General features: G+C 39.7%; 1 protein-coding gene across 19 annotated transcripts in view; it reads left to right on the top strand.

Moving 5' to 3' along the window:
- Positions 1 to 2,907: 2,907 nt before the first annotated feature.
- Wupa (troponin wings up A) overlaps positions 2,908 to 25,837 on the top strand; it is a 38,974-nt gene continuing 16,044 nt past the window's right edge. For 5 of the 19 annotated variants that reach the window (XM_076447518.1, XM_076447514.1, XM_076447517.1 and 2 more), the window contains exons 1-5: positions 2,927 to 3,028; positions 7,170 to 7,206; positions 15,661 to 15,678; positions 16,435 to 16,563; positions 17,557 to 17,680. In XM_076447518.1, coding sequence (XP_076303633.1) covers positions 7,192 to 7,206; positions 15,661 to 15,678; positions 16,435 to 16,563; positions 17,557 to 17,680 — 286 coding nt within the window. In that variant the 5' untranslated portion in view covers positions 2,927 to 3,028; positions 7,170 to 7,191. The other 14 variants (XM_076447521.1, XM_076447520.1, XM_076447527.1 and 11 more) reach the window with 8 other exon arrangements.

The following is a 25,837-nucleotide window of genomic DNA, read 5'->3' as shown; positions in this document are numbered from 1 at the left end:
CCCTCGGACCGTAGGGGTGGCTTCTTTTCTTTCGTTCACGGAGAAATTTCGATTGAACCCTCCTCTGAGTCAGTCAGTTCTACAAAATGAAAATTGCCTTAATTATTTTCAAGTTACATCAGCTGCATGAACCACTGTTATTTGTGTTAATAATTTTTATGAGTTCTAAATAGGACAATTGTGCAAAGAGTCAGTCATTTAAGACCAGTACTCAACCATCCTAGGTGTTGTTATTATTAATATCCAATTTTCTAAATGTAACATAATAATAGAACATGAAGCTACACATTGCAATGTTTGCATTTGATATAGACAGTTTTATCATGAATGATTAAACCTATGCTGTCTACACACTATTAAACCCATGCTCTTAGAGCTATTTTAACCCATTTGCATCGTCAACGTATACAAAATATGTATTTCTGAAACATCTTTTGTTTTAAAAATCGTTCTCGAAAGAATTAAGTTTGGAAAATCGTCTAAAGCATCTGATCATTACCTAGCCTCTTCAATTTTCAAGCTTATGTTCGTCTGGGACAAGTATCCATGAGACGAGGTAAAAAAGTTTTCGAATCGTGCTTGTATTTATTCGTTTAAGTAAACGTAACAAATGAGAATTAAATAAGAAGAGACTTTCCTATACTTTATTGTATCATCATTGTGCAGACAGTTTCACGGATGGTTATGATTGGATTTCTAGTGAATCGACCAAGAATCCTGACTAAAAATTCTCTGAATAATCAATGCCGGTGTTCATCGTTTTAATCTAGTCTGTAAGCAGTCTTGCAGCAGTTCACCTAACTTGATTATAAGTTCAGCTGATGAAGCACCGATGCGTGAACAACCCCCATTTCACTCGGTTTTGCATCTGTTCTGCAATCTTGTAGCATAAACTGTTATCATTCGACTGTTCTCTGAAGTAAAGTGATTTCGTTTCGTGAAGCAAACCGGTGTAACCTTTCGAATCCCATTGAAGGAATCATGTTATCGTGGTTCAAGTATTTATTTTATAATGGTTATGTCGATGTTTAATCATTCGTGGTTGATACTTGTCTTGACGTTAACAATTTCGGTATTAGCAGCTCCTGCCATCTTTGGTGAATCGAATGCAGTTAAATGTACCTACTTCGGTAATACTAGCACAGACAAAGTTTTTAGCATATTTCCACAGACAAATAAAAATGCTTTAAGTTAGTTGTAAGAAAGAGACATTAAATAAATACATACTGTTTCTCTTAATAATTTTAATAAGCTGAAGATAGTGCAATTAGTGCTCTTGTGCTCTTGAATTCATCTAAAGTGTTCACAGGTTTGCATTTTACCGATTGATTTGTTACTAATGTCACCGACGAGTACCTCGTCGGTGTCTTAGTTATGTCTATTTTTGTATCCAACATATGGTATTATTTATCGAAGCAATCTGCTTGTCCAACCAATGGTCGACTATTCTATCATACCACAGATGAGGTACGGGAGTAGACCGATCACCTTATGTATTTTTCTATCACACCAGCTAGCGAGAATCGAGTATATTATATACTCTATTTCTACTACAAATGCTTAAAATGATTTCGAGATGATAAATGCATAAGGCCTCTGCACAAATTTTATTTAGAGAAGAGAGTTACATTTGGGTAAAGTTACTGTTACGAATATGGGATACAATTTGTGATTACGTTGGTGATTCTACTTAACCCACCGTTCCCTACTTTACTGACTCCCAACCCCGAAGAACCTCTAAATCCACGCACCGCTGCGACGGTACACGATTCACAGGCGAAACCGCGTCTTCAAATAGATACGACACTTTTTATAGATCACGAAATAATTTTCTCGATCCTTGAAACTCAATCCTTACCTTTTACCACTTCCAACGTTTGAAACCTCGCGTTTCACTGCGATTTAAAAATATACATATCCAGGCGAGCGGTTCCACGTATACAAGAATAATTTACTTCCTATCGGCGCGCGAGAACGAACCAATAGAAAAATTTACGATGCCCTTTTTCACGGTATCAACCACCGCTGCGGGACAGAGATAACGCTAGAAAATCGCCGGAGATATTACATCGGCCACAATCGGGAACGTTGCGTTTTCAGCCTGCAAAGTTTCCGTCAGCGTTGCCGTGTTCTGTGCCAAACAGCTGCATCGCGAAATCCAGAACGCGATCCGCTAATAACATTCTCGCTCTGCCTCGACTTCTGTCACTTCTAAATCGCTGACTAATAGAATCAGCTTCGAGAACGAGCCACCGTATCCCTTACCAATGAATCGGCGCCCGTCGTCATGGTCTTTTAATTATAGGAGTAACGACACGGCATTAAAAATGGAAATTAATCCTCTAAGATCTTATACTATAGGTCAATTATACTCAGGTGTGTCTACTCTAAAAACCTGGAACCAAATATAAACGACATTGCTTCTTCATTTGATCCTGTTCTATTGACTATTCTAGTTTGGCCAGGAGTATCATCAAAAACATGTTTAAAAAATTCATAAATAAGTCTGAGAACGATCCCAAACGATTGCATAGTTGCAAAAATGGTACATTGTTCAAGGGTTAACATCAGATGATCCTCTATATGTTCCAATTAATAGATTCAGCGTGAAAGACAGCTTTAGCATTTCGTGTATCCTATTTCATCGTAAGATACAGGATTTTTGTCGTGAATTAGAGAGACTGCAATCGAATTCGGATTTTTAATTTTCACCAGAATTTCCAGGCACGATAGCATAGTAATCTAGGGTTAATCGAACATGTTGGAAGGCAACAGGCGAGCGAACGAGCGAACGAAGCGGGCCCGGCTCCGTTTTCAGTTTCCGATTATTTTTGGCAGCAGGCGGAGCGGGCAAAGCTCTCGCCTAAAAATGCTTACGACCGACGGCCTCCTGCCATTGGTCGGCCGACATCACGTGAACAGCCCACGATGGTGGTGCACGACATCGAAGCAGCTGTCCAAGATCCAATATCAGTCATCATTGTATCGGCGGTTAGGCTAGTCGAAGCCAGCACAGTTCTTTCTCAAGGTAAGCTCAATTCGCGGCTGGAACGATCGGCTTCATCATCGCGATAAACCTCCGAAGAGGACCCGGACACCTCCAACAACCTCCCGTTTCGTCGTCTAGAGTGCATACCAGTGAGATAGCTGTGCTTCACGAACTTAGGGACCCGACTCAAGGTCACCAGTGTTCCGAAAAAACCTTCATATTCTCCTCCGCGGATTCTGTGACCCTTTGAGACGTTCGTGCGCGATTTCCGCGTGTCGTCGGCCCTTAAGAGTGACTGGACTTCGTGATGTGGCCCCTGGAGCGATCTTTGCACCTGGGAGCCGTTTTCTCCAGTGACAAATAGTTCCGGAGCCAACGACGTTTGAAAATGAAACTCTAAACTCTTCATTTTGCTTTCTCTTTGTGTAGAGTGCTGTAAATGGGCGTGTCCTAAATTCGTTGCTCTTCCCATGAAATCAGACGGTGCCTGACACGGTCAGACAGTGCCCTATGAGGCTATTGGTACCATGCTTGCTTTAGAAATATGCTTTACTGAAAATTAATATCGGTGAGATCGAATACTGTAGCTTGAGAATAGATTTCCTCGCTCTTTCTTCGGGGCCAAACGATGCCCCACGAGGCAAATAGTGCCCCCGCTTGCTCTGGCCCTTTCCAGCCTTCTGTGTCCAATTGAAAACATTGTTCACCGCCTGGATGTGTAAACAATCCCTTTGCAGTGATGTCCAGCTCGCTTATTTTCGCAATGAGGAAAATTTGGCGAACATGATCTGTTCAATAGAGCACGCGGATACACGCGAACAGCCTTGTGCCAGTATTCGCCGCCTCTGCCGCTACCTCGCCGACAATTATAGCTCGTTCAGACGCTTCTGAATCGACGTCTATCTTTTTTAAGGCGCATCGTATGTCCGTCTTCGATCCTCGACTCTGATTCTTCTTCGAAATTCGGGGACCATCACCTGGCAAGCTTCTCTTGCTCTTCTTATCGGTTTCTAGGCGATCGAGCACGTAGATCATGAAGCGACTATGATCCTAGGCGGAGATCGTTCGCCAGCAAGATCGTATAGAGCGGTAGAGAGACTCGAGAGACGTGTTTTCTATTTTTACGGTGTCGGGATCTTCTTTGACATCGGAGACGGGACACACGTCCCGGAGTCGAGTCTTGGAATGGCTCGAGCGAGAGGGAGGCTATACTTAGCGAAAGCGATCGTCCATTATGAATATAAAAGGCGACGCTCGACTCTGATCCGATGAAATTCTCTCGACTCGATGTTTCCCTATTTTCTAGCAACCAGACGATTCTACACTCGACACGGATGACCTAGATGTAACCTAGTTGCATGATCATTCGAACTGTCAATTTCCTTGGGAATTATTCTATCTTTCTGAATTGCTGATTACAGCTTTCAGAGCTTGTTTAAATCGTAATTGTTGTCTACTGATACTGCATGAAGTTATCGAGGTATAATTGGTAGTTGATTTAGGTACGTCTTAGTTCAAGAGAATTTTCATTTCAATATTTTGGAAAGCTTTTTTAGCCTCTTCAAGGGTTAGAAGGCACTCTTCATTTATGTAAATCATGAGCTTTTCCATCCCTAATCGGTCGCCATTATTGCTGGCTATATCAGAGGACTTCAAAACACTCCGATAAAATGGTTCCACGTCAATATCACTTAAAAGTCCACTAGTAATACTTCAGCAAAAAAATTACACTTTTGCTTAATTTCCCCGTACATACAATTTTACAAATCAACGAAATGAACATCACTGTTTGTAAGATCCTCACAGAAATCATCTACATTGTGCTCATCCAAGCTGTCACCATTATTAGAAGATCTAAACATGTACATGCCTACATAATTATTCCCAAAAAACTTTCACATCTATGACAGTGTACAATCAAAATCTTCCAGATTAGAAAAAGGATTTCAATGGAAGTTCTTCGGTTGTCTTTTCCAATTGCACACGGGCCATTTACACAATCGGCAAATGCAATAAATTTGCAAGCTATTTTGAAACATTGTAGCTGACTCAGAACTAGTGGTCCAGCCAGAGAAACAGATTCCCGCGAGGTCTAAATGTAACCCGATCCACCGAGAAGCGTTTCTTCAATAATTCATAACTTTGTTTCACCAACGAGGCTCTTCCTCTCTCTGGACTAGCGTCGCAATCTGCACACTCTAATTAACCTCGTAACCCGCGATTATTGTTTCTGCTTCGAAAAACATTCGTATCCCACTTTCTATATTTAAACAGTTATTTCCACCGCCGGCGTTCCACCGTTTCCTTTCATGGTCTTGCGAAATCCTTCTGTGCCGGAACAATTCTCTAGCCATTCATCTCGAAATTGTTCTACAATGGTCGAGATTCGAATATTTTTTGAAATTATTGGATGAGCAAGATCAATGGCCAAGATAATATACTTGTTACTCTAACAAAAATCAGATTAAATTTAGCAGAGTTAGCCATACTCTTTGGTATGAAAACTGTACGTTGGAGAAGTACTACAATTATATTGAAAGCAGACTTTAAATTGTTGTGTACGCGTTATGTTCTTTTTTTTATAAGAAGTCTGGAGCCGCACTTTGTACAATTTCATAGTTTGTTGTGTCAAAATTATAAATTTTTTAGTTGTGAGTATCTTTCAATAATCTTCAGAATTTTACATTACATTCTTTATTAGAATGTTATTAAACTTGAAACAGTTCTTGAACAACAGAATTTAATGATCGTGTTACACGTACTTATGGAAATATTAATTCAACCGGACAGACTTTATATAATTTCAAGATTTATAAAGATGTATAATAATTCTTATAATCATTGCGAAAAGTTCAGAGCGTTTCCTTTCATGGTTTCTGAAAATTGTTCTCCAGCCGAGGCTCCAGGGATTCGTTCCGAAGTTCTCGGGTCGTGTGGGCCTCGCCAGCCATCGAATTTATTTCGAGATATCGTTCCACGGATAAGGGAACAGCTCCAGGTTATCCGAGGCGCTTCCGGCTCCCTTATCGTCTCGTTCTCTCCAGGTTCCGACCCGCCCCTCGGGTTCCGACTTCGGGTCGCGAGCGTCTATCGGGTCGTTGCATCCAAATTTGGATCGGCCGACGCATCGACGTCGTCGTCGACCAAATTTCCGAAGGTGGGGACGCGGGGGCCGACGCCTGGCTATTTTCGAGCACCGGATACTCTATACCGTCGTCGGCGTCGGTGTGAGCGAGTAAGCGCCGAGAATTTACGCGCCGCACCCGCGATTTATCGCAACAGTGACGCCTGTCACTGACCGAAAAATTTGCACGAATGACGCAACCGTTCCTCGATGACACAACCCCCCTTTGCCAGCGATTATGGTTCACCCTTTGAGAAAGAGCATTTTTAAAAATATTTACATCATCTTTTGTAGCGAGGTTTCTTTTTATTCAGCTCATAGCTAGACTGTGGAATAAATAGTAAAATGAATCAATAGGTTTAATTTTTCTATTGTTTCACTACTGTTCGATCTCAAAGGGTTAATCTTTAGGAGATAGACACTGACGATGCCTGGTTCCATTCAGATATTTGTTTCTCTCTAAACTGGTTAATTGCATAATAGAAATCAATTTTTCTTTGCGTCACTCGAAACTTAGTGAAACAATAAAAGTATTTTTGCATTTATTATAAAAATTGATGGGCGTAATTTCAAACAGTAGAAAGATTTAACAAATTAAAGATTTACTCTAAAACTACTAAAAAAAAAAGAAAGAAATTCCTATTTCGTTCCTATGTCTTGGAATTAATGCAAACAATTTTTATTTCGCATAAATACATATCCGCAGTCTAATCATTGGAGATGATCGAATTGAGAAACGAATTGGGAAGCTGCTTTTATATTGTGAGGGTGTAGACAATTCTTTTTTACACTATTGATTTAAAATTGATTAAAAATTCGAATAGTGGAGATTTTGGTATAATCGCTAATTTTTTCTAAGAGTCGCACAAAATAGTCGAACAATTATAAAGTCATATAAAATATGGGTCAAAACGGACCCAGGCACCGTCGTGTAAAGACAGCGTTCACACGTAGTGTGTGTCAAGAAAACAAATCGCTATCTGTGTTCAGTGACGCAACACTTGGTTATTGTTATTTTGTACACGATACATCTCGTTTTCTCTGCTTTATTTTTAGGTAGACGAGTGTAGCAGACAAGATGGCGGACGATGAGGTTAGGTGGGTACTGGAAACATCTCCTTTAATAGGAACACGAGTTAATTCATTATTTTCCCGCGAACGTTTACGTGAACCCATGTTTTCCTTCGGGATGGGCTTTACTCTGGAAATAAGGTAAAGCTTCGCTAAATATTATAAATAGACCGCGGATGTTCATTTAAACGCGGAGATCCGCGAAGCAGGAACAACCGTTCCAAGAAAAAGCGACGACAATCCAAAAAGAAACTTTTAGTAACACTCTTGGATCCTCCACTGAAGCAAAACTAGCCTTCGAAGTAATAGGAGCTTACGGATTCAATATTACACATTTTCTTGAGCCCTCGATCAAATTTCATTTATTTTTCATTTTCTCGTGGAGAATAATTTTCACATCGTAAGAGGAAAGCTGCTTCGAAGATTACGTAAACTGTCGTTTAAAATGACAGAAATTTATAATCAGATATTCAGGAAGCTATGGTTTCAATTTTCCTTGAAATTTCGCCGATTTTGTTACGAAGAATAATTTTTCATTTGAGAAAAATTCACGTCCTGAAGTTCTCTAGAAACACAAAACAATTTCCCAAAGCATAAAAAATTCGTAATCCAACATGCGAAAAATGATCGTTTTAATTTTCTCGAGTCCTCGCCGCCCGAGTAAAATTAATATCTCATTTCGCTGCAAAAACATTTAAAATTCTACAAAAACCATTGTGTTATTCGTCCGCAAACGAGGTATTTATTTTTGAAATGCATTAGCTATTAAAAATTTATTCCACGCAGCTTCTGGCAGGATGTTTTAATTGGACGAATATTCTCAGTAACAACTATTTCTCGTTCCGCGCTCCACGTGTTCTGGATTTTTGAAGTTTCGCAGATTCCTCGATGTAAATTAATTCCTAAAATTTCTGGAGGATGAATCACCGGGTCGATTCGATAAAATTCACGTTCGATAGGGCGCGGTTTAATTTGTTATTTTTTCTCTTTCCCTCTCCACCCTTTTATGTCTCGTCGCATCATCGGCCACATCTTGGATCTTGACTTGACGTTGGAATGACGAACAATGGATCGTTTGGACTCTGCAGTGTAATTAATTGTAACGAAAGGTATGCATCGTTTGTGCTTTATGCTTGTGAGACCCCCTCGACAACACACTTAGAACTACCCCCTGTTGAATCTAGACTCGAGCAAGAGGATAACAACTCTAAATTTACCGATAAAAAGTAACCGATTGATGTCGTCTTATAAAATGGAAATTTATTTAAATCTTCTAAAATGTTCATTGTAATCAAGCTGTGGAGTTTTATACAAAATTCAATGTTTGTACTTCACCCTTCGCATTAGTAGCTGTTTTGACTCGACAATTTGGACATTTTACCTAATCTGGCCCTTTGCAGTCGGAGCTATTTTAACTTAAAAATTAAACATTTCTTCCCCGACCTAGAATAATTCCATAGTATTTGATATTTTTACATTTTATGGATATGAAATTGATATAATACCTCATGCGATACTTAAACGTGTAGTAATTGATTAGATACCACCATATTTAGTAATGTAAACAAAGTTGTGAATAATAGTACAGCAATTTTTAGTGGTGACTCGGAGTTACCCCTCGACTGCTAAGAGCTACAATATTTTCGTTACGTATGACCATTTTTCTATTTTGTTAGGGTCCAAAAACCTAGCAAGTTCATTTTTTAGTGAAATTCAACTTGAAGTTATTACATACTTTTACATATTTGAAAATCAGGACATGAATTTAACACTTAATAATGTGTAGAAATTGTTTTGAATTATAGTGTAATAATTTTTAGTGATATCTTGGAAGAAGAAGTCGAATGCAAGGGGTTCATTTTATGAGAATAAGAAAAAATGGGAATTTTAATTTGTGGTAAAAATGAAAGAAATATCCTTTTTTGTTGCTATATATGGCTTTTTGGAATAAAAATTTGCAGTCTAATTGTAATAGATGCTTAAATGAGACAATGTAGTCTATCATTTTCCTCGAACAAATTCATATAATCGTGGAAAAGAGCAATGATTTCACGGTGGCAAGTTTAGCGTTGAAATCCTCACGCACAATCGACGTTTTTCGGTCGGCGAATTTTGTCCGGGAGATTTTTGAATTTTCCCTCCCGGATGTTGTACTTTTTGTTGGACGACCGACCCTTAGACGGAATTAGGACTTCCGGTTCTGCGATAAACACCGAGAACGATCGTGTCGGGTCTCTGAATCGACCGGGAGCGCCCTGTTTTTCATTGTTTTTTGTAGCGTTCAAAGTGGAAACTTGACGCGACACGACAGCGCGAAAAAAGCTGTCAGTCCACGATGAACCACACGCAGTGTGCCAGTAGTTTTTTTCCCTATTTTTGTCTTCTTTATCATTTGATGTACCATTTTCTGTGCCCCGAATAATGAGGAGACCGTAGAAGTTTATCCTCGTGGCATCCCCCGCCATATTTCCTTTTTCCACGGGGAACCGCCACACGAAATCCCCGGCTACAGAATTCCCCCGCACGCCCCCATACCATCATCCTTATCTCGTCATTTCTTATGGAATGCCGGATTACCCGTGATACGGCTCCATCCCGGCGGAGGAACCACGGGAATCCACCGATATCGTTCTCCATTCGGCTACTTCGATGTTTCCTTCGAATAATAATCTTACCTCCGGGGACACGCGACGCCCGTGACTTCCGGTTTCGAAGAATTAATGCCTGGCTTCCGGTTGAGTTGTGTTTGCCAACGTTAGTTTCATGTGGGACAGTTTTATTCTAAGAAAATGGCAAGGTTCGCTTCGTGCGCTAATGTTCAGGATTATTCTAATGCTCGATAAAAATCTTTCTAAAACTGCATCGTTGATCTCAAGAAAAAAATATAGGTTTATATAGCTTAAAAATAAGCAATTCTTACAGACTTTTTGTACATACATATGTATACGTCTTACAGGCTTGAATTTCGTCTTGAAGAAAAATCAACTTTTTAAATATACATATTTTTACTGCTTCAATTGCGCCAGACATTCCCAGATATGAGTATATATTCTGTTATAACATTATGAACGTTTGTAGACATTTAAATAGTGATCAATTTATTCTATACATATACATATATTATATATTAGCAATCATTAGTACAAAGAAATACGCAGTGTAGATGAGCCTTAATAATTTGTGTCTTGACGACAATGGAAATTCTATTTTCAAGTAATGAAATTTAAAGACTTTTAAAGAAAGAAATTTAAAGTTTTTCTCTGATTAAAAGACTGGCTAAAACTTGAATATAGTTCTTTATGAAATCCGCCTGGGAGCGAACGTTTTATTAAAAACCGCCTCACAATGGCTATTTTATAATATTAAAATCTAAATTGCTGTAAAAATATTCTCATAGTCAAAAGAAATAAAAGCCACGGACCAGTTCCGAACATTAGCGAAAGCGATGATGCGCTGCCAATTGGATTCAGAGAGAGAGCAAAAAATAGTCCGGCAGCAACAATATTTCGTGATACACCTACCTGCAAGAGAGAGAGAGAGAGATTTTATTAAACAATTTAAATATTATTCTCAATTTGATTGCTCCTCTGGTATTTTTATCGCAATCGCTCGTGACATTCGATATTCGGGACGCAGAATCGACGCGCTCGTAATTTGTTGGAAACAATTTCGCGCCGGATAAAGGGGGGGAGAGTTATCGAGCGTACCGATAGCCGATAACATGTTTCGGTTTCAGGGGAACCCGGCGTATATTTTTCCACCACGGGCATAAACGTAAAATTTCGTACGAGGCAAGGCAGAGTAAGAGATAGACCCGGAAGTATTACGACCGACACGTCGGTTGCCTCCGCGGGGTGGACTTCGTCCTTGATTTATCGGGCCACTCACGTTCTTATTTCAACATTATTTACCGCCGTGGGATAGCCGTACACTCTATCTGCCCGGTTCCTTTCTCTTTTGAAACTTTCCCGGCTCCTTTTTAGTTACATTGCTGTAAAAGCGCCCCATTAACCCTCGCGGTACGGTCACGATGGTAGGCTGGGTCTTCACAGACCCGTTTCATTCTGTGTGATAATTCCAAAACGTCTAACATCGACATCAAAAATTTGTATTACAAAAGTAGTAAGACAATTAAATTGGATAGACTTTAATTTTTATTCATGTGCTGTGGCTGGGTCATTGAGGACCCATTGCAAATTGTGTAATCATTCCGCGGTATCCAGCATCACTAAGACTAAAATTTTTTATTACTGAAGATGCAAGATAATTAAATTGGTCAGACTTTAATTTTTGTTATGAGCCGTGACTGGGTCATTGAGGACCTGTTGTATTCTATGTATACAATTACCCCAAAGTGTCTAGCATCAAGATTTCAAATCTATATCATCATTTAAGGAGTAATACAATTAAATTAAACAGAACATGATACTTGTGTGTAAGCAGGGAATTAACGTGTTCATACGCATACAAGGTGTCCCAAAAATGTTTGAGTTCCTTGAAAGGGGCGGTTCCTGAGGTCATTTGAAGCGACATTTTCATTTGCAAAAATGTCCGCCTCGGCTTTGTTAAGGAGTTGTTCACAAAAAACACGGTTAAACTTTCACTCAGAGGATCAAACATTTTCAACTTTTCTGAATGCAATGTTATACAATTTGACGAAAGGAATGATAAAACTTTAAATTCCAGTGCGAGGAAATCAATATGTCAGCGTTCTAACCTGTCAAACGCGTTTGAAATAATATTTAAACGAGTAACCCCGCACCCTGAAACTTGGATTCCTAGCACTAGAATCTAAAATCTTATTATTTTTTGTCAAATTGTATAATATTACATTCCAAAAAGTCGGAAATTTTTGGTCCCTTGAGTGAATGTTTAGCCAGGCGGTAGGTTTTATTGACGGTAGCGTTGGTGTCGTACCGCGGTGAAGCAGTGAACAAGAGAAGGAGCACACACAGAAATTGATTCAATTAAAAACTCACTTATTCCGCCATAAATGCAGTTGCTGCTTGAAATGTGTGTCACTGGGCCATTCGAAGACGAACTGCACAGCTGACTTCAGGTGTACGCCAGTGCCGAAAGCCAAGGGACGTACGGTCAAGTCAATGAACTGCACTTCTGGTGGTAGATCACAACCGCGAACGTCTTTAGAGACGTTCTCTTTACCGCGGTTCGAACGACACTGATTTTAGGCAAGATTTTTTTGAGGAGTTTAGGGAGAGCATTATGCATGTCGAACAACGGGATGGTTAGACAAAAAACAGGACACGAGAGGAAACGCTGTAAGACTAGTATTTATGGTAACACATGACCACCGAACATCGTCCGTCCTTCTTTTAGAAAGTTTCTGAAGGAAGAAATAGGACAATAGAGACTCGTAAACACCACGCGCACTTCACATTGACAGACTTCTTTCGAACAGTTACCCATCGGATCTATGTACCCATCTACAGGAAAAAAACCAAAACATGTGATTGCCGAAGCCCACATTTTTGCAAATGAAAATGTTGCTTCAAATGACCTCGGACACTCTGTATATGTGATCAATTTAATTGTCTTTCTAGCAACATTTTTTGCATCACGCTTGAATTTGATTAAATGTGTTAATTCAGAGAAATCAATGTATACAATTGATGGAATCGATAGCTAAATTATTGTAGATTCAATATAACTGTTAAAACATTGATGAAATTGCGTTAGACAGATTTGGACCTTTGTGTAACGTTATGGTTGGGTCTCAAGGGACCCGACACCGTATGGCGAGGGTTAATATCAACCCGACATGCTCCACATTCCCGGTTTAACATCCGGTTTCCATGTGTTCGAGTCGCCGGAGAAGATATTGCTCCCGGCGTACGAAAATATTAGAATCCCATCACACTTCCTTTCGCGCATCTCCCGCCGGAAGTTCATTTCATGCGAGAAAGTTTTTATACTTCGCGGGGGAGAACGTATTTCCCGTAACGTTCCCTCTGTTTCGCGGGAACGTTCCCTCGGAACGACATAAGTCACGTCTTCGAGAAATGTTCGTTTTCGTCGTGAACCAAGTTTCAATGAAAAATTATACAGGGAACATTTGTTCTGTGCCGTCAGAATACAAAAATGTTGGAATTCTATAACGTGGAAACTGACATTACTCTTGTCCACTGTTCAGGGAACTTGCACATTCGTATTTTGTAAATCAAATTCGATCACACAATTGGCATTCGATTCTAAAAAAATCCAGATTTTAATTCGCAATTTATATAAATCGCAGATGTTGAATTCATTTGTACATATATTTCACGAAAAAATTTCAATCAAAAGCAAAAGTTCATATTTGAGTAAAATAAATATTGGTTTTCACTGTTGTCTTTGTATAGGTATTTTCATGTAATTGATTTGTGCACTTAAAATGTGATTGCAACGAAAGTTCGTAACGTTTGTTACATTGAAACAGAGTTGGGCAAGAATTTTACTTATATAAAATTTTATTTAAAAAGATAAATAAAAATTTATTTAAAATTTTATTTAAATAAAATTTATGCCCAACTCCGCATTGAAATTCAATGGTAAAATAAAGATGTTTATACACAGATTTACTCAATAATATATTTATCGTTCTGTTCTATCACTTTTAGCCATTTTGGAGGCAACTTATGGTAATGAATAAACCTATGAATAAATATCTGAATTTTAATTTAAAGGCGCTACGAACTTTCGTTCCAGCCCAATATCTTTCATTGTTGTCTTTTTTATAGATATTCCCATGCAGTTGATGTTAAATGATATTATCTTTTACTGCTGTCTTTGTTTAGATATTTTCAGTCTGTTCGTGTATGGTATATTTAAATAAAATTACCGTATAATTTGATCTTCATCGGAAGTGATTCTGAATTCAATTACAAGGACAATCGAGGCATAATTTTGGCTCAGTGTTTCAGCGGAAACGCCGCTTTAAAGCAGGCCCGGGTAGAACGTGATCTGATTACACACTACCGATGCCGATTAAAATGTAATAGATTACAAGTTGTGTTTCGCAGTCGTTAATTGTTGCTGATCTACAATGATAGCTGGAATATGTCCGCCGCTAATTAACAACTACAGACAGCAATCGACGATTGAATTATCAGACTACCTAATGAAACTATTTAGAGCGTCGCTCAAATTCACGTGGACGTGCATTGTGTCCATAGTTACGCAATAATGATTTCATAGTTAACATTCAATACAACAAATCTACTCATCGCTTTAATTGTGATCAATGCGATAATTATTTCATTGTACATTACAATTTTGCTTCGAAGTATCTGCAAAGCAAACAGTCAAAAGTAAAACATACAGGGATGAGAACCCTTAACTTTAGAGACAATTTTCTCAATTACTATACAAGCTATTCGAACAAATTAAAAACCAAACAGTGCATACAAGTTGCTTTAGTTCCATATATTTTGTTCAAAATTATAACAGTTTTGCTGGGGATAGAAAAAAAATCATTTTTCAGCAGTGGTTCTAGAAAACAACACTTTGGATAAAAGTAATGAAGACCGTGTTTACGATGCTTAATTGTTCTCTGAATAGTGAAACGGAAATTTATGCGAACGAATTGCACGACTTATGGCGGTCCGTCCGACACTGACAAACAACGTGTCCTTCCCTGTATCCTAATTTGGCCACGACTGACTCATAGTTAGCCAGTGTAGTAGTAGAATAGAGCTCCAAGCACGAGCAACCTAGATAACCAGAGAAACCTGGGGTAACGTAGACACTACAGTCGCATGAAAGACGAAATATTTCTGTGTCCTTTGCGGTGTGAAGCGTCCTTTGTGTTGTTTATGTCCGCAGCATGCTCCTCACGCTTTGGCGCCTTTGTAATTAGCACGTGGGATTCGTTCGGGCTCTTTCGGGTTCACAGCACGAGTATCAGCCAATTGTTACATGCCGTTAGACATTCACAATTTATTTGCAAGTCGCACATCGGGCTCGTTCGTCGTGATTGAAAATTGCACTTCGCTGCAAATCACGCGACACACACACTGCTTTATAAAACGCTTCGCGCAATTTTCTACACGGAACTCGGAACACTTTCCTTGGCACACGATTCACTTTTCTTATGAGCTATGAACAATAAATTCAGAATTAATTGAACACTTCCTGTCGAACGAACATACAAATTTTAACATTACAAATAAAATTAATTTTGTGTTCGAATATTATTTTCGTTTTAACGGATAGTGAGCAATGAATAACAGATGCGAAATATACTTGACCATTTTTAGTTGAACAAACTTGAGAATCTTAAGGTCAAGAACAAAATATTATAGTGCAAAAATATATGAATACGTATACAAAGTAATGCACAATATGTCAGTGGGTTACTGTATTAGATGAAATAGTGAAATTGTTCGAGAATCGTGCCCATTTCCGGTCCGAAGGTTGTTCCGCGTTCCGTCCGCAAGAAGAAGTTTTACTCACGATCTACGTCTCTTTTTCTTTACAGAGGAAACGTCTCGAGGATGTACGTAAGAGGGGAAACTATCGGTGAACCTTAAAGTCAAGCAGAACAGGACGATCACTCGCGAAACTTTTTCAATAACTTGTCGAGCCATGCTAATCGAAACGGTTATCCGCGTCGGTTCTTCGCGAAAAGATCCCGTCATGGGCCTGCGTACGATGCTTTCGGCACTATTTAGTCCTTTGCATTCAAAGAAGCCTCCAACTCAAACAATTCACAAAGCAAAATATTTTAGAATACTTTTTGTACGTCAATATTGAAAATCTTTACTCGGTAAATTTTTGACTTGTGGTAAATGCACTTTACAGTCGGTCACCAAAATTTTTATACACTTGTCAAATCTGTTGAGTCTATCTTATCTGAAAATATTAATTAGGATTAGACGGACTCTAAAAATTGCTCTCCTAGCAATCATAGATCAATCGTGAACATAGAATTATATTTTATTTTCGACGAGGTCTTTATCATTTTTAGTAAACGAATGATATTTTTTTAAATATTCATATTTTTTGATAGTTTGATATTTGCCATGTGTATAGCGTTTCGTGAGTGACTGTACACTACCACCGGAGTGCGAAAGACTAGATTCCGTTGTCCGTGGATTTTTAAAAGGGATTAAAGATTCTCTTTTCTCCAACTTTTCACATGAATTTCACGGCCGCTTTGAGAATTCAAATTTCGCGCCGTTGCGAACTATTCTACCGTTCCGTGTCGTTGTCAGATAAGATGTTTTAAGGGAGTTTCGCACGGAAAATGTAGGAAAAGAAGAGGAAACAGGCGGAGACCGACAGAAAGAGGGCGGAGGTCCGCGCCCGCCTCGAAGAGGCTTCCAAAGCCAAGAAGGCGAAGAAGGGTTTCATGACCCCTGACAGGAAGAAGAAACTTAGGGTGAGTTTACACCACATTCATTACCAATTCGTCGTCACGTTACAAACGTTCCGTTGCGTTCATCATCGCACAATCCCCTTACGAATCTCCTCTAGCTCTCCGATACATCTCTAACCAAATAAGTTTGCAGTTTTTCACGACCAGAATTTTTAACGAAAAGACTAACAAAAAATTGGAGATGATGTATTTTGATAGCAGGAGTTTGTAAAATACTTTTTAGAATTTTTACCCATGATTAAGTAGCCAAAACGAGATAGGAACTCAAAAATTCGATTTTCTGTCGGGGTTACACATTTTATCAAGATAAGTAGAAGTAACCAGCAGTAGTCAGACAAATGATAGAATTGAACACAATTTAAAATCGCAAGTGTATATTTCGGTATCAGGAACCTATAAAACACTTTCCAGGTCTTTTGCATGTGACTTGACAGTTAAAATGGACCAAACGGGGTTGGAACTTGGCGGCGAATCATTCCTTTCCCTTATCTTTCAATTTGGATCAAGGTCATTCCCGAAGCAGACCAAATTCCTCGCGAGCATTTTCCCCGGGAATTTCCACTCGGCGCCATTGTTCCAGCTTCTTGGTAGGAAGTTTCCCGGTCTGGTCCTTACCGGGCGCGTTTTATCGCCGCCTTAGATCTTCATTTCGCTGCGCAACACCGTTCAAAGCTCCGTATTTCTCTATTACCTTGTCACACTTCAACGCGCGAGACTTCCGCCGGTTTTCGAATCGTTCTCGCCGCGGGTATCCTGGTCCGCGTCGAGTTCTCGGGACAAGCTTACGTTCCCCGTCCTTTGCATGGTATTCCAAAAGGGAAGAAAGCGTTCCCGGGGCTTAGCCGAGTCCGCAGGAGAGAGTTTACCGGGCGGTTTACGGCCCGGCTCGAATCCCCGCGATTTCCTGGAGGTCCTCTCGCGCCACGCGAGGATTCCGCCTTTTATGCGACCGACGGCCTCTGACAATGGCGCCCTGCCTTTCTTCTCTGCCCATAGTTGTTGCTGCGTAAGAAAGCCGCCGAGGAATTGAAGAAGGAGCAGGAAAGAAAAGCCGCGGAAAGGAGGCGCATCATCGAAGAACGCTGTGGAAAGGCCAAGGACACCGACAACGCGAGCGAAGGTACTTACACTCTATTCAACGTACTCGCGAGCACCGTAAACCGCGCTCCCTCTAGGCCACGAGCACGCTGGCTGACTTGAGAAGCACTAATTCTACTCAACAGACTATTTCCTGTTGACTGGAGACGAGTTCTTGCTTGGACAAACTTGCCTTTTTAGTCACAATTTGGGCAGATTTTTATGCTGGCCTGTAGTTCGTTTAAGACTGAGCAACTTTTGTTTCAACAGTTTTTAAAAATGTTGCGTAGGTTAGGAGTTACAGTGGTTTGAAGCGTACACGCTCGATATAGTAGCGCTCGCGTGTCTACGCCAATGCCGCGTGTAGCGTGTGGACTTTGGGCAGCTGTAACTTCGGAACTAGAAGAGACTTTGGAAAATGGATGAAACGAAAGTCACTCGGTTTTGTCAGAACTCTGCGAATATATAAAAATCTGCTTATATTTCTATTGAAAAATTTACATTATTAATTGAAAAATGATCTCGACAGCATTGATAAATTTTCAAACAGTAGGGTACACTTCGCACTCTCCACCGTACAATCTTTATTCATATATGAGCTAGATGTACACAAAATGAAAAGAGACTGAAAAATACATAATGTGTCCACAGTCAAAAAATCGGAAAAATGAACCAAGATTTGAGAAGTGCAAACAGTAAATATGTACTTGCAAAGTTACACAGTTGTGGAGGGTGAATGGACAACGTGTACAGTTTGCAGTGCATAGTTAAAGGGCTGACGCTAATCGAGCGGCCACCGTGCTCGTCCAGTCGACGTTCGACTACGTCAGGGCCGAAATTAACTCGCCGCAGGCTTTCGCTCGAATCAGGATCATATTTTTTCCGAGCGAATATTTCCCCGGGCGTTTTTTCCGAGAGACATGTGAGAAGCGAATCGTGCCGTGGGATTTCTGTTCGTTCGTGGTTAGCGATCGTGGTATAATTAATCGTGTATCCCCGGTGGTTTCGATCCATCATCGTTGCGGACGCACAGTGTCTCCTCTCGGAGAAAACTCATTGATGAGACACACGCCGTCGGACCCCCAGGTTCGATCGCCTAAACTCGTTCGTTAACATACGTTTCGTGAACACGACAATGATCCATAGAGTGTGCCAGCACACATTACCGTCAAAGAAGACTACACGGACTCGACGCTAGCTTTAAGGGAAGGATGGCATGGACACGGTGGACGATACAGATGCCTCGGAATTTTATTTGATAGCGAACTCGATGAGATATCGATCTCGAGGTGGGCACCTGTACTTGCTACAGGATGCTACACAAGTGCTAACATGTGTGGTCAAGCAGGGAGAATTTGGTGATTGAAAAAAATTGTTTTAGTCTCATAGTTTGATTGATCATTTCTCGTTTAAGTGTTCAATACAAATATATTCAATACTATTCTTTTTTTTATGTGAGTAGATGAATTATTTTTGGTTCATTGTTACCAATCTAATATCGAAAATTTCAATTTTTATTCTTTAAATTTGAACGTGTTCGAGCTACTAAAGAATTTCTACAAATCCATATAAAAGTAAAAATAAATATCTTGAATAGTTCCTCTTAAATATAATTCCGAAGGCATGGTATGCAGGATGTTCAATAATACATAGTACAACCGAGGAAGAGGAGTTTCCACGTCCAGAATCGAACCGAAAATGCAGAGTAAAATTTTTGAGAGGTGCAACATTGTTTAAAAAATAATTGAGTCCCAGTATCTATGTGCATATGATTTTACGAATTTAATTAGAAATACTTTTAACTGCTTTAAGGCCAATGAATCGTTTCAAGACAGTAAAACCAATTCTAGCATCAAGTAGAAGTGTCGAGCAATAGTCAGACGCATAACAAAATTCAAAATACTTTCACAGGATGTCCGTAACGTAACGCAATATTTCTACTAAGTATTTTATAGCAATTGATATTGAGAAGGTAGGATCAAGTGGTAGTATCTAACATTGTTCAGACATACCATCGAATTAAAAATCCTTTTAAAAGATCACAACAGTACAGTATATCTTCAGTATATCTTATATAATTGTCTTTACGGGATCATATGTTGCAAACTGTGAAAATTTAGACGATAAAATTAGGTGGAAGCATCTAGCAATAGCCAGACACGTGATAAAATGTGTAAAAATCCTTTTCGAAGCAAACTACAGCATGATTGTTTTTAAAGAATCATATGTCGAAAACAGGTATCTTTGAAAAATGAATGATCGTACCTATAAAATTCGAAACCACATCCAAGGGATCTATATTCGCGAAAAGCGGGACACCAAAGTGAAAAATTTCACTCTGCTTTTTCCGAGCGTGAGACCATCCGTTTCCGGTGTCACACATGTTATTGGCCATCCTGTAGACAGTGGGTTAGCCGTGTCAGCGGCGTTACAGGACGCGCACCGAGGCCAAACAAAGAGAACGGTATCGTTCCCCCATCGTGCTTGAATGAGAAATGATGAATTCTGTCCGATCTTTTTCACCTTGATCCACACAGAGACCGTGAAGCGCGTGCTGCGCGAGTACCACAATAGGATCACAGCATTGGAGGATCAAAAATTCGACCTCGAATATGTTGTTAAGAAGAAGGACTTCGAGGTACTTGAGAACGAACGGTTGCGAGAAACGTAACGAGACGTGCGAATAACGAGGCATTCACAAACACGTACACACTTCCACAATGACACAGCGCACACTTACACACACGTGCATACGTACACGAACACATGCATACATAGACAAACACAGGCGTACATATACACGCACACATCACCAGTTTTAACACAACACCGATGCTCAATGTTGTTGCACTTGAGCAATGGAACGCGCTTGCCCGGTCGGTTGCGAATTCACGTTCGATTGACGAACAGAGAGGCCAACGTGCATCCTCGGATGCGTTTTGGCAAACGGATGGCGACCCTCGCTGTTACGCAACCGTAACATTGTCATTATTTTTATACGACGGTAGCGTATTTATGTTGCCACGGTGACGACGCGTTTCTTTTTTTATCCGTACCCTCGCAACCAGAGATATCGACGTTTTTTGTGCCACACACGTACACTGTTTATTTTTTAGTTTTCATTACTGCCAGTAATTTGCGGAGTTTGTGCGCTCACAGTGAACCAGATCTCCTCTAAGGATTAATAAAAAATTTATCAAGGGACCGATAGCACCATGGCAGAATTTTCAGTTAAATTCAACGCCATTTTCTCGACGCTTTACGCTCAGTTTCTTAGTGTATATAAAGTTCTATTGCAGAATGAGCATACGTTGCAATGCAGAATGTTGGTTTAATTAATTTATACTTTTATTTGGCGATACAGTTGAAACTGTATTTGATTGTTATTTTCCTCAGACCCCGAGGAAGTCGTAACGTAATGAGAAATATTTTTTGCGGTCAGTGTGAAGAATAGAACAATTGATAGAAGATGAAATTCGTGCAAACATCCGTAGGCTACTCGCAGCACACCATTTAAAACACAATTACCAGTTGCTGCGCCACCGCTCGGAAATGTTTCGTCTACTGTTCGTACCAGCAATGAATCCTTCTCTGCCAAAAAAATTGCATGTCTGAAGTATGATTTAATTAACAACGGTACCAGTAACTCGAGCGAAACAGAAGTCTGCTTTAATTTCTTGTTTGGCCTGCGGCCGCTGCGAACGTTGAAATATCTTCGAGCAATGGCGTAGAAAGTTCGTTTAATCAACGTGTCATCTTCGTCACAGTCGAAAATTCGCGGTCCTCGCCAAAACAATGATTCTATACGATCATTTCCATTCTATATCGCGTCTGCGCAACCCGGGCAAGTGTCGCGAGCTTCGCATTTCGTCTCTCCGTTTTAATTATTGACAAACATACTATTATTTATTTTATATTTTTTTTTTTGGTTCACTCACTATCTGACATAACACGGCTACTCTGTCTTTCTCTCTGTCTCTCTATCTATCTCTACCTCTCACTCTCTATCTATCTCTGTTTGTCTCTATTTTTTTTCGCACAACTTTCTGTTCGCTCGTTTTTCTTGTTGCGCGCGATCTACGTGATTTGCTCTCTTCGTTTAATGCTATATCTCGTCGTCAATTACCACCCACTATCTCACTATCTTTGTCGCTGGTGATTTCTCGCAGAACAAGCAGAGCCGTCGATTATTTTCAGCAGCGTACTTGTGATAATTAATTAACTTACTGTGTTCTCACCAAGTTGTCACCATACGCTGTTCATTTGATTTAACGGAGCAATATCCCCCAACTTGTAGCGCTCTATTTCTATGTATTTTCTTTTGTTTACTTTTTAATTTTGGACTTCCTGTTGGCGATCTAAGTTGGTCTCGCGGCGGACATCCGCAGTTTTCGCAGCGATCTCGTTTGCTTTCTATGTACCTGCGCAATATCAATCCCGCGCGTGTTCGATGCGCGTGCCGCGACTTGCGTCGATCCCCTGCTCCTGGATCCAGGATCCAGCTGGATCCGGCGTTACTCTTTCGATTCAGCTTGCGCACCATGTTCTTCCACTTTGCGAACCCTGTTGCCACGGATCTCGCTGAAAACGTCGCTGTCCTCGCCAACAAGCATTCACCAACATTTATCGACAATGATGGTGACAAACGTACTTTCGAAATTGCACACATCTTCACATTGAACGTTTCTTTATGGTATAAATTACTAAATTCCTCTGGAACCATACTTCTATTCGTACAAATATTTATTGCCATTTTATGCAGGTGCAAAATACAATTTTTCTAACTACAAGTATGTTTTATGAATAGAATTTTGATGTAGTTCTTCTATAATCACCTTTTACGTACCACTTTACTTTACTACATTATGTGACTCGTGTCGATTTAAATGTTTCGCTGTTGAAGTTACTTTACAAAATTTGAAGGAAATTCAGTAAACTTCGAAAAGTCGTGCGTTCATTATTGAAATTATATAATAGCAGACATACAGCTAAACAGTTTGTAGACGTGAACGCTGTTTATTTTAAATTCATTCTCAAATTTCTTGCGACTTGTGTAATCCACGCCAAAGGTATTCAGACACAATGACGTACATACTAGACAATCAGCCTTCCTCATTATTATTAATATAACACAGTTACAACAGAGGTGTACTCGTTATAACAAGCACTTAAAATACCTCCATGCCAATGAAAACTATTTCATATGAATCTTGTCTATGTTAATATTAAATTGTACAAGTGTTAATACATGAATAAACATTATCATATTCTATATGTGAGTACACATATTAGATATATTTCGTGTCTGAAAACTTATCACAGAATAAAATCAATGTCATCATCGGGGTCAATGGTTGCTGGTGCATTCTGATCGGCGAGAGCAAAGAGTATCGATCATTTTAATCGATTTCAACGAGATCCGTTTTCTACACCGTTCTAACCCCCGTTCTCAACGAATCGTTTAACAGAAATAGTCCGCGTGTCACTGGGAAGGGAACAGAACAAATCCGACAAAAGAACAAATTAAAAGAAGTAGAGAGCTAAGCGTGCCGCCAAACGAACGAATTCTTTTCAAAGGTGACTTCGAATTTTGACAGCTAACGTGAAGTCCGTTCTGACCCAGTATCATAAGAGGATCATCGTTCTCGAGGGGCAGAAGTACGACCTTGAGTACGAAGTCGCCAAGAAGGATTTCGAGGTCGACATGTTTTTCGATGCACAAAACGACGACGTTGCAATTAACATTTATAAAAAGAGAAAACAGAGCAGAATACCATATTTTTTCTTCTGTTTTTTCTCTTTCTCACTTTCTCTCTCACTCTATCTTACTCTCTATCTATCTATCTTTCTCTATCTCTCTTTCTCTCTGTTAGATAATTTTTGTTGTTTTTTCCAACATACCCACACACATTCCTTTGGGAACTGTGTGCGTATTCTTTTTTCTGATTACTTACGCAAGGAGATTTTGTTGCTAGAGCAAGGCGCTGAGTAACAATGATTTTCTTCCGACTGTTATCGTAGTTTTTTGTTTACTTTTGTACCGTTTGTGACCAGAGATTTTGAGAGGTTTCGGCTGTTTAATGTTAACGTACGTTGAACTTAGGCATCGAGGCTGAATCACACACTTAATATTTTACGCAAACTGATACTCTAACGTAGCGTATGGCCACTATCGTGTCTGACTGCGTAGCGTAGAAACGTCTTTTTTTCGTAGAGCGTGCGTACAGTTTCTTAGCGAGAACAGAAATGAACCAAAATCAAAAATAAAAAGAGAAAACACACGCGCCAACGAAGAGCGACAAACACACACAATATACATAGACTAAATTTGAAAAAGAAAGCAGGCACGCCCGCGAATCGTAGAACCGCAGCCAAAGTAGATAACGAAATAATACTGTATCATAATACATAACGCTGATAAATACCTAGATCCTTTTCCGTGAGCGATTTGTGGTAGAACAACAATCTTTCGTTCGCTCCAAACCTCTTCTTTTTATTCTTTTTCATTTCTTTGCGCGTAGGCAAATAGTCCACAAACGTGAACACGTCCACATCCACTATTTATTAGGGGTGTGCGGGTACTCGAAATTTCGGGCTCGGGTCGGGATGTTTCCTGAAAATTAATAAAGTTTGGCTACTGGAAATCGTGGTCGAGCCGGCTAGGGATCCCGAAAGTTTCCAACATTTGCGTACCCGAAGCCTGCAGTCAAGTTTCAGGATCCCAAAAATATGTAATCTAATTTTGCATTTTAATTTTTCGGATACTCCAACTTTGCAAACTTTCAGAATCTCGACCTGGTTGATAAATTTTCGGCATTCAGACCCGATTCGACTCGAAACTTCGGGAGCTCGCACACGCCTACTATTTATCCTTCTTCGTGTCAGGTTAACGTTCACGCAGTTGTCAGCTTCGTGCTTCTTGCTTCCAAACACGAGAATCTCTCTCACTCTCTCACACACACTCTCTCTCTCTTTTTCTTTCTCTTTATTCCTTGATTCTTCCTCTATCCGCGATCAACCTTTCGATACAAAATAATCTTCACGCTCCAGCAACCGACAGAATTTATTGCTATTCACGCGTCATTTGAGGATCTCTATTTCGAATTTTACAACGCCGCGCCGGCTCGAAATTTCTGCGATTTACGGTGAAAACGTTGCAAATTCAATCTGGGTCATCTTCCTGTAATTTATCGCACGGTCGCTGGAGCGCTAACGCGTTGATTGCTCGCCGATTTTCTCATTTTCTTGCAAAATTCAATTACATGTAGAAAGAACAATATCAACTTTTATCGGGAAGTAAAAGTAATTATTGCCTCCAGAAATTTTTATAAAATAGATCAGTGACAGAAACTTGTTCCGTAGTTTGAGTTGAGGATATTTATCACTGGACTCTGGGTTCTTATGCAAAATAAAAATTGTCTGCTGTATAGACATTTCCTTCTTCTCTCAGCAGTTTTAATAAGTCACGAAATTCTTCTCTGATATTTTCACTCTTTGAGATTTCACTCTCAAATCTCTGAGATTTTAAACGGTTTTGTTACGGAGATAACGATCATAAGTGACTAAAAATTGGTTTCGTTATCGATAGACATTATTAGCGAGCTTGATCCTATTTCGGCCGTGCTTAATAGTTATTATCAGTGAACTGAATTATGAATGACATTAATGAATAATGGGAGTAGTTATCGAGAACAGTGTTTTTGACAGTGATGGATCATAAATCCCGCAATGAAATTGCGAAACTATATTTGCAAAAAATCAATAGATTCGCAAGTACACCGGACAGAGTCAAAAAAGTGTAATATCGACAAAGATCTACAAACAAATTTACAAATGAAAGTCATAAACTAAAAAGTGAATTCTTGAAGCACATATTATCGATTTCAACCCGATTCATTCTAGTCGGCATGATAGCACCAGGCCAAGCAGTCAGCGCTATAACCTTAAAGAGAACGAAATTCAATATGAACACCGATAAGAGTCTCGCGCAAATCGGCAAGCTAATTCGCCGTATTACAGACTGGTACCTCCAAAATACGTTCACACGATAAAAGTACCGATTCGCCGACGGAAACTATAGCAAGCGATAGCGAAACCGAGTAAGATGTATGGTAACCGGTGAAAGGACAACTACCACCGTCCTCCGCCTTGTTAATCCTCCGCCCCCAACCTGCTCTCTCTTCTGTGAGAAACTTTTGTT

The sequence above is a fragment of the Lasioglossum baleicum genome, chromosome 3 (assembly GCF_051020765.1).
Source record: "Lasioglossum baleicum chromosome 3, iyLasBale1, whole genome shotgun sequence".
In the NCBI taxonomy this organism is placed as follows: Eukaryota; Metazoa; Arthropoda; class Insecta; order Hymenoptera; family Halictidae; genus Lasioglossum; species Lasioglossum baleicum.
Note: the sequence above shows the minus strand (reverse complement) of the source record. Positions and strands in the feature narration are given on the sequence as shown.